This window comes from Somniosus microcephalus, chromosome 26 (genome assembly GCF_052327205.1).
Source record: "Somniosus microcephalus isolate GS21.2 chromosome 26, FLI_Smic_1.0, whole genome shotgun sequence".
NCBI lineage: Eukaryota > Metazoa > Chordata > Chondrichthyes > Squaliformes > Somniosidae > Somniosus > Somniosus microcephalus.
In genome coordinates this window covers 325,172-339,186 of record NC_141012.1, presented here as the reverse complement: position 1 = coordinate 339,186, position 14,015 = coordinate 325,172, and the positions used below count along the sequence as shown (strand labels likewise).

The following is a 14,015-nucleotide window of genomic DNA, read 5'->3' as shown; positions in this document are numbered from 1 at the left end:
TAACAGCATGGGTAAACGCGATGACGTCACGCCGTACATCACGTGATCCCCCACTGGTGGGAAGAACGTGATGATGTCATAACATCAACCACGGGACCAGCCAGCAGTCCTTGTGGAGCCTCCGAACTGAATAGACCTACACTCGATGTTCTCCTGCAGTTACTTGTTTAAACCTGTTAGTTTCCATTAAACTTCGTTTTGTTTGAGAGCCTGAGTGGACCTCAGTCTTTGGATAGGAACTAGACATTCCTACAAGAGTCCATTATAAAAGATGTAATAGCAGCGCACTTGGAAAACAGTGACAGGATCGGACAAAGTCAACATGGATTTACAAAAGGTAAATCATGCTTGACTAATCTACTGGAATTTTTTGAGGATGTAACTGGTAGAATAGATAAGGGAGAACCAGTGAATGTGGTGTATTTGGACTTTCAGAAGGCTTTCGATAAGGTCCCGCATAAGAGATTAGTGTGTAAAGTTAAAGCACATGGGATTGGGGGTAAGGTACTATCTTGGATAGAGAACTGGTTGGCAGACAGGAAACAAAGAGTTGGAATAAATGGGTCTTTTTCCGAGTGGCAGGCAGTGACTGGTGGGGTACCGCAGGGATCGGTGCTAGGACCTCAGCTATTCACAATATATATGAATGATCTAGACGAGGGAACTAGATGTAATATCTCCAAGTTTGCAGACAACACAAAGCTGGGTGGGCATGTGTGCCTTGAGGAGGATGCGGAGAAACTCCAGTATGATTTGGACAGGCTGGATGATTGGGCAGATGCATGGCAAATGCAGTATAATGTGGATAAATGCAAGGTTATCCACTTCGGTGGCAAAAACAGGAAGACAGATTATTATCTGAACGGCAATAGATTGGGAAAAGGGGAAGTGCAACGAGACCTGGGTGTCCCTGTGCACCAGTCACTGAAGGTAACCATGCAGGTGCAGCAGGCGGTTAAGAAGGCAAATGGTATGTTGGCCTTCATAGCGAGAGGATTTGACTACAGAAGCAAGGAAGTCTTGCTGCAGTATTACAGGGCTTTGGTGAGATCACACCGTGAGTATTGTGTGCAATTTTGGTCGCCTTATCTGAGGAATGGTGTGGAGATGCCGGTGTTGGACTGGGGTGGACAAGTGTAAGAAGTCACACAACACCAGGTTATAGTCCAACAGTTTTATTTGAAATCACAAGCTTTCGGAGCGCTGCTCCTTCATCAGGTGAAGTGGAGAGATGCCTATAGACACAGATAATATAGTCAGAGAATAATGCCAGAGGATTACAGGTAATCTTTCTAACTGCCATTTATCACACCTCGGCAGAGAGATAATCACAGCAATCAAAGGTGTGAATGGTGTCCAAACAGGTCAGTCAGGAAAACATTACATCAAAGAACAATGAGGTGGGATCACAAGGGGTAAAATGTTGCAGATGCTGGGGTCTGTATGAAAAACAAAAAACAGACAAAAAACATTTTCTTTGCTGGAAATCACAGTAGGTCCGGCCGCATCTGTGTAGAGAGATCAAGCCAACGACGACTCGAGTCTGGATGACCCTACGTCAGGTGGATTTACATGTAGCGTGACATGAACCCAAGATCCCGGTTGAGGCCATCCTCATGAGTGCGGAACTTGGCTATCAGTTTCTGCTCTATGATTTTGCGTTGTCATGTGTCTCGAAGGCCGTCTTGGAGAATGCTTACCCGAAGATCGGAGGCTGAATGTGCTTGACTGCTGAAGTGTTCCCCGACTGGGAGGGAACACTCCTGCCTGGCGATTGTTGCGCGGTGTCCGTTCATCCGTTGTTGCAGTGTCTGCATGGTCTCGCCGATGTACCATGCTCCGGGGCATCCTTTCCTGCAACGTATGAGGTAGACAACGTTGGCCGAGTCACATGAGTATGTACCATGTACTTGGTGGGTGGTGTCCTCACGTGTGACGATGGTATCTGTGTTGATGATCTGGCATGTCTTGCAGAGGTTGCCGTGGCAGGGTTGTGTAGTGTCGTGGTCGCTGTTCTCCTGAAAGCTGGGTAATTTGCTGCGAACGATGGTCTGTTTGAGGTTAGGCGGCTGTTTGAAGGCAAGTAGTGGAGGCGTGGGGATGGCCTTAGCGAGGTGTTCGTCGTCATCGATGACATGTTGAAGGCTGCGAAGAACATGGCGTAGTTTCTCCGCTCCGGGGAAGTACTGGATGACGAAGGGTACTCTGTTGGTTGTGTCCCGTGTTTGTCTTCTGAGGAGGTCTATGCGATTTTTCGCTGTGGCCCGTCAGAACTGTCGATCGACGAGTCGAGTGTTATATCCCGTTCTTACGAGGGTGTCTTTCAGCGTCTGTTAGGTATCCATCGCGTTCCTCCTCGTCTGAACAGATCCTGTGTATTCGCAGGGCTTGTCCACAGGGGATGGCTTCTTTAACGTGGTTAGGGTGGAAGCTGGAAGCTGGAGAAGTGGAGCAACACGGGACACAACCAACAGAGCACCCTTCATCATCCAGTACTTCCCCGGAGCGGAGAAACTGCGCCTTGTGTGACTTCTTACATTTATCTGAGGAAGGATGTTCTTGCCATGGCGAGAGTGCAGCGAAGATTCACCAGACTGATACCTGGGATGGCAGGAATGACTTATGAGGAGAGATTGGGTCGATTAGGCTTATATTCGCTAGAGTTTAGAAGAATGAGAGGGGATCTCATTGAACCTTATAAAATTCTAACAGGGCTAGACAGACTAGATGCAGGAAGGATGTTCCCAATGGCGGGGGAGTCCAGAACCAGGGGTCACAGTCTAATGATAAGGGGTAAGCCATTTAGGACTGAGATGAGGAGGAATTTCTTCACCCAGAGAGTGGTGAACCTGTGGAATTCTCTGCCACAGAAGGCAGTTGATGCCAATTCATTAAATATATTCAAGAAGGCGTTGGATATATATCTTGAGACTAAAGGGATCAAGGGATATGGGGAGAAAGCAGGGACAGGGTACTGAATTTTGATGATCAGCCATGATCTCATTAAATGGCGGAGTGGGCTCGAGGGGCCGAATGGCCTACTCCTGCTCCTATCTTCTATGTTTCTATGAGAGTAACTGTCACCTTCACTGCCACCGACAGAAACGTCCTGGTCCTGAGCTGAGGCTGGAGCTCTGGCTACAGGAGGTGGCAGAGATCTGTGACCACCTCCTTGCTGAAGTGGAGCCTTCTAAAACACTGCTCCTCGGACAGATGGATATATGAGAATTGTTCCCGAATACCCTGGGAGGGCAAGGTCTCCTGTGCAGAGCCCTGTTGGCCCTCCTCCCTCTTACCACGTTTTCCACTCTCTCTCTGCGCCTCCGCTGCCTCCGACGGTGAAGCTGGAGGGCGAGGCCCCGTGCTAGTACAGCCCCCATTTAATCTTCTAAATGTGGTAGTAATAAAGCTGACAGAAATGGGAACATGAAAAGTCTTGCTGAGGAACAAAACTCCTTGTAGAACAGCATTAAATGTCTCCAGAAGCCTCTCTCTCCCTCTCAACCTGCATATGCAGAATCTTTTGCCGACAGGAAAAAGCAGGAAGTGCACGCCTTTAAATAGCGCTCCCCCAACTGCCAGCCGATTGCAAACCGTCTCCCTCTACTCGTCGTTCCCAGCGCCAGGCGCTGAGGCAGGGGGCGAGAATCAATTTCCGATCCGGGGTGCTACCAGGACGATGCGCGTTTTGATGATGTCACGATCTCCTGGGTGCAGGTCAATTTCGCGAGCGGCGCTAAAATCACGGCACCCGGGCGGTAAGTCATTCGTGCCCAGTTAGCACCCCCCGGAGGCGCAAACGGGAGGTGCTAACCAACCAAATTTTTCCCCCCAGAAGTTGACACTAGAAAATGCACTGGCCATACATACAAAAGCAAAATACTGCAGGTGCTGGAAATCTGAAATAAAAACAGACAGTGCTGGAAACACTCAGCAAGTCAGGCAGCATCTGTGGAGAGAGAAACAGAGTTAACGTTTCAGGTCGCTGATCTTTTATCAGGAATGACCTGAAACGTTAACGCTGTTTCTCTCTCCACAGATGCTGCCTGACTAGCCATGCATAGCCTGGTGTATAGGCATCATCAGCTTTTGTGCAGATACTAGTGAGATGAAGTGATGCCTTTGTCACTTAGAGGCATCAGATGAATCCTAGGGGGAGTTTTAACTTTCCCCACTGGGCGAGAACGAGCAGGTGAATGGAGAGGCTCTATTATTATAAATGCGAGTCTTTCTTTCTTTCCATTTCCTGCTCCATTCCCGTCTACTTCAGTTTTAACACCATTGGTTTTGGCGGCAGATCAAGTTGATGTCAGAGTCAGGTGGGAGCCTGAAGCATAACTGGGAAGTCGCACTTTTTCCTCCAGACTGCAGCAGGCCGGCAGCTGCTGCGAAGGATGGAGGCCCTCCAGGTAAGTGTGAAAATTCCCTTTGTGGAGCTCGGAAAAGCAGGAGGCTCCCAGGGAAAGTCATGACCTCCCCTGCCCCAGACTCCCCTCACCGCCCTTTCTCTCCCCTGAGACTCTCCCCCTCCTCGTCACTCCTGTGCTGGCCATGAACCACTCAATCCTCCACTGCCGACAGCTGCTCTCTGCCCTTTTCTCACCTGTTGTTGCTGGAAGTGGACCGCTAGCATTTAAATGAGGCCTGGGACTTAAAATACTCTAAAATTTAGGCCGGTCAATGTGTTTCACACTCACCCCACCCGAAACCCGCTCCGGGTTAAAATCCACCCTGCTTTCTGCTGAAGTGAGACAAGGGACAGACTTGCTCAGGTACCTACTAGTTTCTGCCGTTTCATATTCACTGTCCCGCAGCAGCTCAAACAGGTCAACATCTAGCCTTGCCTTTTCAGATGGTTCCACCATGCGGTTGATATGGTTTTTTGCAAGACTAATGGCAAGTCTTTCACCTCTGCTGCACTCCATTGGATCATCTAGAATTGCAGCTGCAAAACACAAATTCAGTAATTGATCAATGATTATCTTTCCATCCAGTGGCGAGCAGCTAAAGATTTAGTCCTCAATCATTCTGCCGGATTATACACAGTTTGAGAGGCCCCATAGTTTTTATTGTTTTGCAATTTCCTACATTGATTTAATTAAAATCTGAACTAAACACATAAGGTGGTGATAGTGGGGGGGATAGACTCTAAAAAACGTGAAACGCAGCCCCAACCCGACGCGCACGTGCCTGCTGCCATTTTTACAGCGGTGGTTAACAAGGCATGCGAGCGTTCGGTCTTGGAGAGGCGGGGCACTTCATTAACATATTTAAATTAGGCTCTCACAGTTCATTTAGGAGCCTGATTTAAATTTAAGAGCTGCCACACAGGCTTCCCGAGTCTCAGGAAGTCCGGCAGCGAAAGGGAAGCTCCAGAAAGTAAGCGCCTTTTATAGCACCCTGTGTGGGCCAGGAGGAGCAGGAGTGCTTCCCCCCAGCCCCTCAAGGAAGCCTTCGGCCTCCCCACTACCAATCACAGCCTCTTTCCAGCCACTGTCCCAATCTGCAGCCTGCTCCCCTCCCAATTGCCGGGTACCATCCCCGTGGGCCCAAGCTGTGGCCTCCTGCCGCTGGTTTTTCCATCCTGCTAGGTAGGAAACATAGAAAAAGAATTATAATGAGGTCCTGCCATTGAATTTGGCAGGAACTTCATGTCCCCGGCCCCGCTGGGTTTCCCCCACTCTATCCCGCACCCTCTCCACCACCCCCTAAATATCGGGGCCAATGTCTCCTTCTTTGGCTTGGTGTCAATTTTTGTCTTGCAAAGTGACCAAGGTTGGGAACTAAATATTCTAGGATACTTAACTTATAGAAGAGATAGGCAAAATGGAAAAGGAGGAGGGGTAGCCCTGATAATAAAGGATGGGATAAAGGCAGTAGAGAGAAAGGATCTTAGCTCCGAAAATCAAGAAGTAGAATCAGTTTGGGTGGAGCCAAAAAACAGCAAGGGGCAGAAAACATTGGTGGGAGTTGTTTATAGGCCCCAAACAGTAGTTGTAATGTAAGGCAGAGTATAAATCAGGAAATTAGAGGCGCATCTAACAAGGGTAATACAGTGATCATGGGGGACTTTAATCTACATATAGACTGGACAAACCAAATAAATTTGCAGTAATAGTGTGGAGGACGAATTCATGGAATGTATGCAAGATAGTTTTCTAGATCAGTTGAGGAACCAACTAGGGAACAGGCTATTTTAGATCTAGTATTGTGCAATGAGAAAGGGTTCATTAATAACCTTGTAGTAAAGGGGCCTTTAGGGAAGAGTGACCATAATATGATAGAATTTTATATTCAGTTTGAAAGTGATTTAGTAAAATCCGAAACTAGAGTTTTAAATCTAAACAAAGCAAACTATGTAGGTATGAGGGGCGAGTTGGCTAGGGTAGATTGGGAAACTACATTAAAAAGTATGACGGTAGACAAGCAATGGCTAGCATTTAAAGAATTAATACATAATTTACAACAAATATACATTCCTTTAAGGCACAAAACCCCCACAGGAAGTGGTCCAGCTGTGGCTAACAAGAGAAGTTAAAGATATTATTAGATCAAAGGAAGAGGCTTATAATGTTGCCAAAAAGAGTAGTAAGCCTGAGGATTGGGAGGATGTTAGAATTCAGCAAAGGAGGACCAAGAAATTGATTTAAAAAAAAGGAAAGTAGAATATGAGAGTAAGCTAGTGAGAGGCAAAAAAACAGACTGTAAAAGCTTCTATAGGTATGTAAAAAGGAAAAGATTAGCGAAAGTAAACGTGGGTCCCGAACAGGCTGAGACAGGAGAAATTATAATGGGGAATAAGGAAATGGCAGTGAAATTAAACAAAAACTTTGGGCTGAATTTTACCAGCCCGGAGGAGGCGAGTTTGGTGGTGGGACTGCTGGGAAAGTCAAAATAAATGGGAGCAGATCCCAAACCAGCTCCCAACCCGCCTCCAACCAATCTTCCCGGGAGTCGGATCCCCGATTTGCGCAGAGACTCGACTCCTAGCGGCGGGAAGAGGATTATAGCCACTTAACTGCCTGTTAACAGATAGTTAGCAGGCAGTTAAGAGGTTTTCCCCAATTTTTCAACTGCTGCTGCGGGCTTCCCGATGCTGGGGCACCCTGCCAGGGTAAGTAAGGCATGCTGTGGGTCTGTTGTTATATTGGTGTTTGGATGGCAGCTGTAGAAGTGGTGTGAAGGATGCAATGGGACAATGGTTAGTATCAGAGGTAAGGAAATGTTGGGAAAGTCATTTTTAACGTGGTTAGATGTTTCAGCAGGTGACAAGGTGTGAAGTGTTTGTGTAGCCTCATCTCATTGGGGGAAGTGACAGATGGCTTCTGCAATCTCAGCTGCAGCTTCCATCTGTTTTATCCTAAGGAGAGAGTAATAGGAGAGCCTGTGTACAAGGGCTCACCTTTGTAAAGTGATTGTCAGTGTTTGACGGCAACTCAATGCTGTCAAACACTGTCAAATCATCTGTGAAACAAGTGTGGTGCATATGCCTTTAAGAAAACCGGCAGATGAAGCGTCATCATCTGACACCGGCTTTCCTTTAATTGTCCAGCAAGCCTGCAGGGCGGGCTTAACAAGGCCAATCAGGGCAAAATAGTGTCTGTTCATCAGACATTGCTGGGGGCGGGACTAGAACCCGGAAGGCAGCAGTCCCACCCCCAACTCGTCTCGGTAAGTAAAATCCAACCCTTTGTGTCTGTCTTCATGGAAGAAGATGCATAAAACCTCCCAGAATTAGTGGAGAACCAAGGGTCTAGTGAGAATGAGGAACTGAAAGAAATTAGTATTAGTAATAAAAATAGTACTGGAGAAATGAATGGGACTGAAAGCCAATAAATCCCCTGGACCCGATGACCTACATCCTAGAGTTTTGAAAGAGGTGGCTATAGGGAATGCATGCAATGGTTGTCATCTTCCAAAATTCCACTGAATCTAGAATGTTTCCCACGGATTGGAAGGTAGCAAATGTAACCCTACTATTTAAGAAAGGAGGGAGAGAGCAAACAGGGAACTGCAGACTTGTCTGACATCAGTAGCAGGGAAAATGCTAGAATCTATTATTAAGGATGTGGTAACAGGGCACTTAGAAAATAATAATAGGATTGGGCAGAGTCAACACGGATTTATGAAAGGGAAATTGTGTTTGACGAACCTGTTAGAGTTTTTTGAGGTTGTAACTAACAGAATAGATAAGAGGGAACCAGTGGATGTGGTGTATTTGGATTTTCAGAAGGCATTCGATAAGGTGCCACACAAGAGGTTATTAAACAAAATTAGGGCTCATGGGATTGGGGGTAATATACTAGCATGGATTGAGGATTGGTTAACGGACTGAAAACAGAGAGTAGGAATAAACGGGTCATTTTCGGGTTGGCAGGCTGTAACTAGTGGGGTACCGCAAGGATCAGTGCTTGGGCCCCAGCTATTCACAATCTACATCAATGATTTGGATGAGGGGAACAAATGTAATATATCCAAGTTTGCTGATGATACAAAGCTGGGTGGGAATGTAAGTTGTGAGGAGGATGCAAGGAGGCTTCAGGGGGATATAGACAGGCTAAGTGAGTGGGCAAGAACATGGCAAATGGAATATAATGTGGAGAAATGTGAAGTTATCCACTTTGGTAAGAAAAATAGAAAAGCAGCATATTTTTTAAATGGTGAGAGATTGGGAAATGTTGGTGTTCAGAGTAGACCTGGGTGTCTTTGTACATGAATCACTAAAAGTTAACCTGCAGGTACAGCAAGTAATTAAGAAATAAAATGGTATGCTGGCCTTTATTACAAGAGGATTTGAGTGCAATAGTAAAGGTGTCTTAATGCAGCCATATAGGGTGTCATAAATCTCATCGTCGAGAAACTATCTATGAAATAACACTGGACGGCCAGCTGGTGGCACCGTCCAAGGAGTATAAATACTCGGGCGTTGGCCCCAGCTTTCCAGGGACATTTTGTAAGACAAGGAGCTAGTGAAGTACAACTAGACCTCCATGTTCTGAAACAAGTTGATTAAAGCCTTGCTTTATGCTCAAACCAAGTGTGTAGTGAGTTTTATTACATCATAGGGCCCTGGTGACACCACACCTGGAGTATTGTGTACAGTTTTGGTCTCCTTACCTAAGGAAGGATATACTTGCCATAGAGGGAGTGCAACAAAGGTTCACCAGACTGATTCCTGGGATGGGGTATTGCCCTATGAGGAGAGATTGAGTAGACTAGGCCTATATTCTCTAGAGTTCAGAAGAGTGAGAGGTGATCTCATTGAAACATACAAAGTTCTTACAGGGCTTGACAGGGTAGATGCAGGAAGGACGTTTCCCCTGGCTGGTGAGTCTAGAACCAGGGGTCACAGTCTCAGAATAAGGGGAATTTAGGACTGAGATGAAGAGAAATTTCTTCACTCAGAGGGTGGTGAATCTTTGGAATTCTCTACCCCAGAGGGCTGTGGAGGCTCAGTCATTGAGTATATTCAAGACAGAGATCGATAGCTTTTTGGATATTAAGGGAATCAAGGGATATGGGGATAGTGCAGGAAAGTGGAGATGAGGTAGAAGATCAGCCATGATCCTACTGAATGGAGGAGCAGGCTTGAAGGGCTGAATGGCCGACTCCTGCTCCTATTTCTTATGTTCTATTGTGCTCCTCTGACGCACCTTGGGATGTTTTACTATGTTAAAGGCACTCTCGATTCAGGAAACATTACTTAAGATTGGAAAATTGCACATGTCCCTCCACTATTTAAAAAATGTGAAAGAGGGAAACCAGGGAATTATAGGCCAGTTAGCCAAACATCTGTTGTCAGGAATTTTTTTTTATTCGTTCATGGGTTGTTACTAGCAAGGCCAGTATTTATTGCCCATCCCTAATTGCCCTTGAGAAGGTGGTGGTGAGCCACCTTCTTGAAAGGCCGAGGGCAGTTAAGATTCAACCACAATGCTGGGGGTCAAGAGTCACATATAGGCCAGACCAAGTAAGGACAGCAGATTTCCTTCTCTAAAGGACATTCACAGAATCACAGAAACCCCACAGTGCAGATAGAGGCCATTTTGGCCCATCGAGCCTGCACCGACACATATCCCACCCGATCCCCGTAACCCCTACATATCCCACCCTATCCCCATAACCCCACGTATTTAATCCCCCTAACACTAAGGGTCAATTTTATCATAGCCAATCAACCTAACCCGCACATCTTTGGACTGTGGGAGGAAACCGGAGCACCCGGAGGAAACCCACGCAAACACGGGGAGAATGTGCAAACTCCACACAGACAGTCGCCCGAGGCCGGATTTGAACCCGGGTCCCTGGCGCTGTGAGGCAACAGTGCTAACCACTATGCCACCGTGCTGCCAGATGGACATTAGTGAACCAGATGGGTTTTTACAACAATCCAGTAGTTACATGGTCATCATTACAGACACTAGCTTTTTATTCCAGATTTATTTAAATTTCACAGCTGCCATGGTGGAGATTTGAAATCACGTCTCTGGACCATTAGTCCAGGCCTCTGGATTACTCGTCCAGTAACATAATCACTATGCTACCACACCCACTACTAATTACTAAAGTCTACAATTAAGGATAGAGTGACTGAACACCTTGAAAACATTCAGCTGATCAGAGAGAGCCAGCATGGATTTGTAAAGGGTAGGTCATGCCTGACAAATTCGATTGAATTTTTTGAAGAGGTGACTAAAGCAGTGAACAGGTGAATGTCTATGGATTTTATTTATATGGACTAGAATACAAGTGGGTAGAAGTTATGCTGCAACTATACAAATCCCTGGAAGGAGCACCTGGAGTACTGTGAAGAGCTGTGGGCACCACATCTTAGGAAGGACATATTGGCTTTGGAGCGAGTGCAGCGTAGGATTACCAGAATGATACCTGGACTCCAGGGGTTAAATTACGAGGAGAGATTACTCAAACTAGGGGTATATTCCCTGGAAATTAGATGGTTAAGTGATGATTTGATCGAGGTTTACAAGAGTGGGGGAGTGGGGGAGTGGGAGAGTGGAGGTGTGGGAGAGTGGAGGAGTGGGAGAGTGGAGGAGTGGGAGAGTGGAGGAGTGGGAGAGTGGAGGAGTGGGAGAGTGGGGGAGTGGGAGAGTGGAGGTGTGGGAGAGTGGGGGAGTGGGAGAGTGGAGGTGTGGGAGAGTGGGGGAGTGGGAGAGTGGAGGTGTGGGAGAGTGGGGGAGTGGGAGAGTGGAGGTGTGGGAGAGTGGGGGAGTGGGAGAGCGGAGGTGTGGGAGAGTGGAGGAGTGGGAGAGTGGAGGAGTGGGAGAGTGGAGGAGTGGGAGAGTGGAGGAGTGGGAGAGTGGAGGAGTGGGAGAGTGGAGGAGTGGGAGAGTGGAGGAGTGGGAGAGTGGAGGTGTGGGAGAGTGGGGGAGTGGGAGAGCGGAGGTGTGGGAGAGTGGAGGAATGGCGGAGTGGAGGAGTGGGAGAGTGGAGGAGTGGGAGAGTGGAGGAGTGGGAGAGTGGAGGAGTGGGAGAGTGGGGGAGTGGGAGAGTGGAGGAGTGGGAGAGTGGAGGAGTGGCGGAGTGGAGGAGTGGGAGAGTGGAGGAGTGGGAGAGTGGAGGAGTGGGAGAGTGGAGGAGTGGGAGAGTGGAGGAGTGGGAGAGTGGAGGAGTGGCGGAGTGGAGGAGTGGGAGAGTGGAGGAGTGGGAGAGTGGAGGAGTGGGAGAGTGGGAGAGCGGAGGAGTGGCGGAGTGGAGGAGTGGGAGAGCAGAGGTGTGGGAGAGTGGAGGAGTGGAGGAGTGGAGGAAGGGGAGAGTGGAGGAGTGGAGGAGTGGAGGAGTGGGAGAGTGGGAGAGCGGAGGAGTGGCGGAGTGGAGGAGTGGGAGAGCGGAGGTGTGGGAGGGTGGTGGAGTGGGAGAGTGGAGGAGTGGAGGAGTGGAGGAAGGGGAGAGTGGAGGAGTGGAGGAGTGGAGGAGTGGGAGAGAGGGAGAGAGGGAGAGTGGGAGAGTGGGAGAGTGGGAGAGCGGAGGAGTGGGAGAGTGGGAGAGTGGGAGAGTGGAGGAGTGGAGGAAGGGGAGAGTGGAGGAGTGGAGGAGTGGGAGAGTGGAGAAGTGGAGGAGTGGAGGAGTGGAGGATTGGGGCAGTGGAGGAGTGGAGGAGTGGAGGAGTGGGGGAGTGGGGTAGTGGAGGAGTGGAGGAGTGGAGGTGTGGGAGCGTGGAGGAGTGGGAGAGTGGAGGAGTGGAGGAACGGGAGAGTGGAGAAGTGAGAGAGTGGAGGAGTTAGCGAACATAGCCTGGCGATCGAAAAAGGCAGACACAGGCAGACCCGGCTGCCAAGAGCGGACAGGATATGCTCTCACTGCAGTCAGGGAGTGGTGGAGACAGGGATGCACTTCCTCACAGCTTGTGGAAAATATCAGGGCATCAGGGAGAATTTTTACCAAAAATTCTCAAAAATATGCCCTGAATTCAGAAATTTGAATGACGACCAAAAACTCCCATACCTACTAGGGGAACAGAGAAACTGTGTAACCTTAGCGGCACACTATGTTACAGCTTGCCATAAACAGAGGGACAACCAGTAAACCTAAGAAAAGAGTATGTACAAATTATACGAATGTATATTTATACACTCAGGGATATATCTGTTTATACACTGTATGAATAGATCTGCGTTTATGTGTTCTACCATAAATGTTTTTCGATGCGTTGGCAACATAAGATGTACCTTATCATGCCAATAAAGCGATTTGAATTGAATTTGAATTGAATTGAATTGAGTGGAGGAGCGGAAGAGTGGAGGAGCGGGAGAGTGGAGGAGTGGAGGAGTGGGAGAGTGGAGGAGTGGAGGAGTGGAGGAGTGGAGGATTGGGGGAGTGGGAGAGTGGAGGAGTGGAGGAGTGGAGGAGTGGAGGAGTGGGGGAGTGGAGGAGTGGAGATGTGAGAGCGTGGAGGAGTGGGAGAGAGGAGGAGCGGGAGAGTGGAGGAGTGGAGGAGTGGGAGAGTGGAGGAGTGGGGCAGTGGAGGAGTGGGAGAGTGGAGGAGTGGAGGAGTGGGAGAGTGGAGGAGTGGAGGAGTGAAGGAGTGAAGGAGTGGAGGAATGGGAGAGTGGAGGAGTGAATCAGTGAAGGAGTGGATGAGTGGAGGAGAGGTGGAGGGGGAGAGTGGAGGAGTGGAGGAGTGGAGGAGTGGGAGAGTGGAGGAGTGGGGGAGTGTGAGAGTGGAGGAGTGTGAGAGTGGAGGAGTGGGAGAGTGGAGGAGTGGGAGAGTGGAGGAGTGGGAGAGTGGAGGAGTGGGAGGGTGGAGGAGTGGAGGAGTGGAGGTGTGGGAGAGTGGAGGAGTGGGGAGTGTGAGAGTGGAGGAGTGTGAGAGTGGAGGAGTGGGAGAGTGGAGGAGTGGGAGAGTGGAGGAGTGGAGAGTGGAGGAGTGGGAGAGTGGAGGAGTGGGAGAGTGGAGGAGTGGGAGGGTGGAGGAGTGGAGGAGTGGAGGTGTGGGAGAGTGGAGGAGTGGGAGAGTGGAGGAGTGGAGGAGTGGGGGTGGAGTGGAGGAGTGGGGGAGTGGAGGAGTGAGGAGTGGGGAGTGGAGGAGTGGAGAGTGGAGGAGTGGAGGAGTGGAGGAGTGGGGAGTGTGAGGTGGAGGAGTGTGAGGAGTGGTGGAGAGTGGAGGAGTGGAGGAGTGGAGAGTGGTGGAGTGGAGTGGAGTGGTGGAGTGGTGGAGTGTGGAGGTGTGGAGTGGAGGTGTGGGAGAGTGGAGGTGTGGAGTGGAGGAGTGGTGAGTGGGAGAGTGGAGGAGTGGTGGAGTGGGAGTGGAGGAGTGGAGGAGTGGAGGAGTGGAGGTGTGGGTGGAGTGGAGGAGTGGGGTGTGGAGGAGTGGAGGAGTGGAGGTGGAGGGGTGGTGGTGTGGGAGGAGTGGAGGTGTGGGTGGTGGGGGTGTGGGTGTGGGGTGGTGGGGTGGGTGGAGTGGTGGTGGTGGAGTGGGGAGTGGGGGTGGAGTGTGAGGTGGTGGAGTGGGAGGAGTGTGGGAGGAGTGGAGAGTGAGGAGTGAGGAGTGGAGGTGG

The 14,015-nt window shown here is 49.3% G+C and overlaps 1 protein-coding gene across 1 annotated transcript in view; it reads right to left on the bottom strand.

The window, feature by feature from the left end:
• LOC147100180 (glutamate receptor ionotropic, kainate 4-like) overlaps positions 1-14,015 on the bottom strand; it is a 336,084-nt gene that overhangs the window by 201,381 nt on the left and 120,688 nt on the right. The window contains exon 6 of the mRNA XM_085967594.1: positions 4,781-4,945. Coding sequence (XP_085823720.1) covers positions 4,781-4,945 — 165 coding nt within the window. The remainder of the gene's footprint in view (positions 1-4,780; positions 4,946-14,015) is intronic.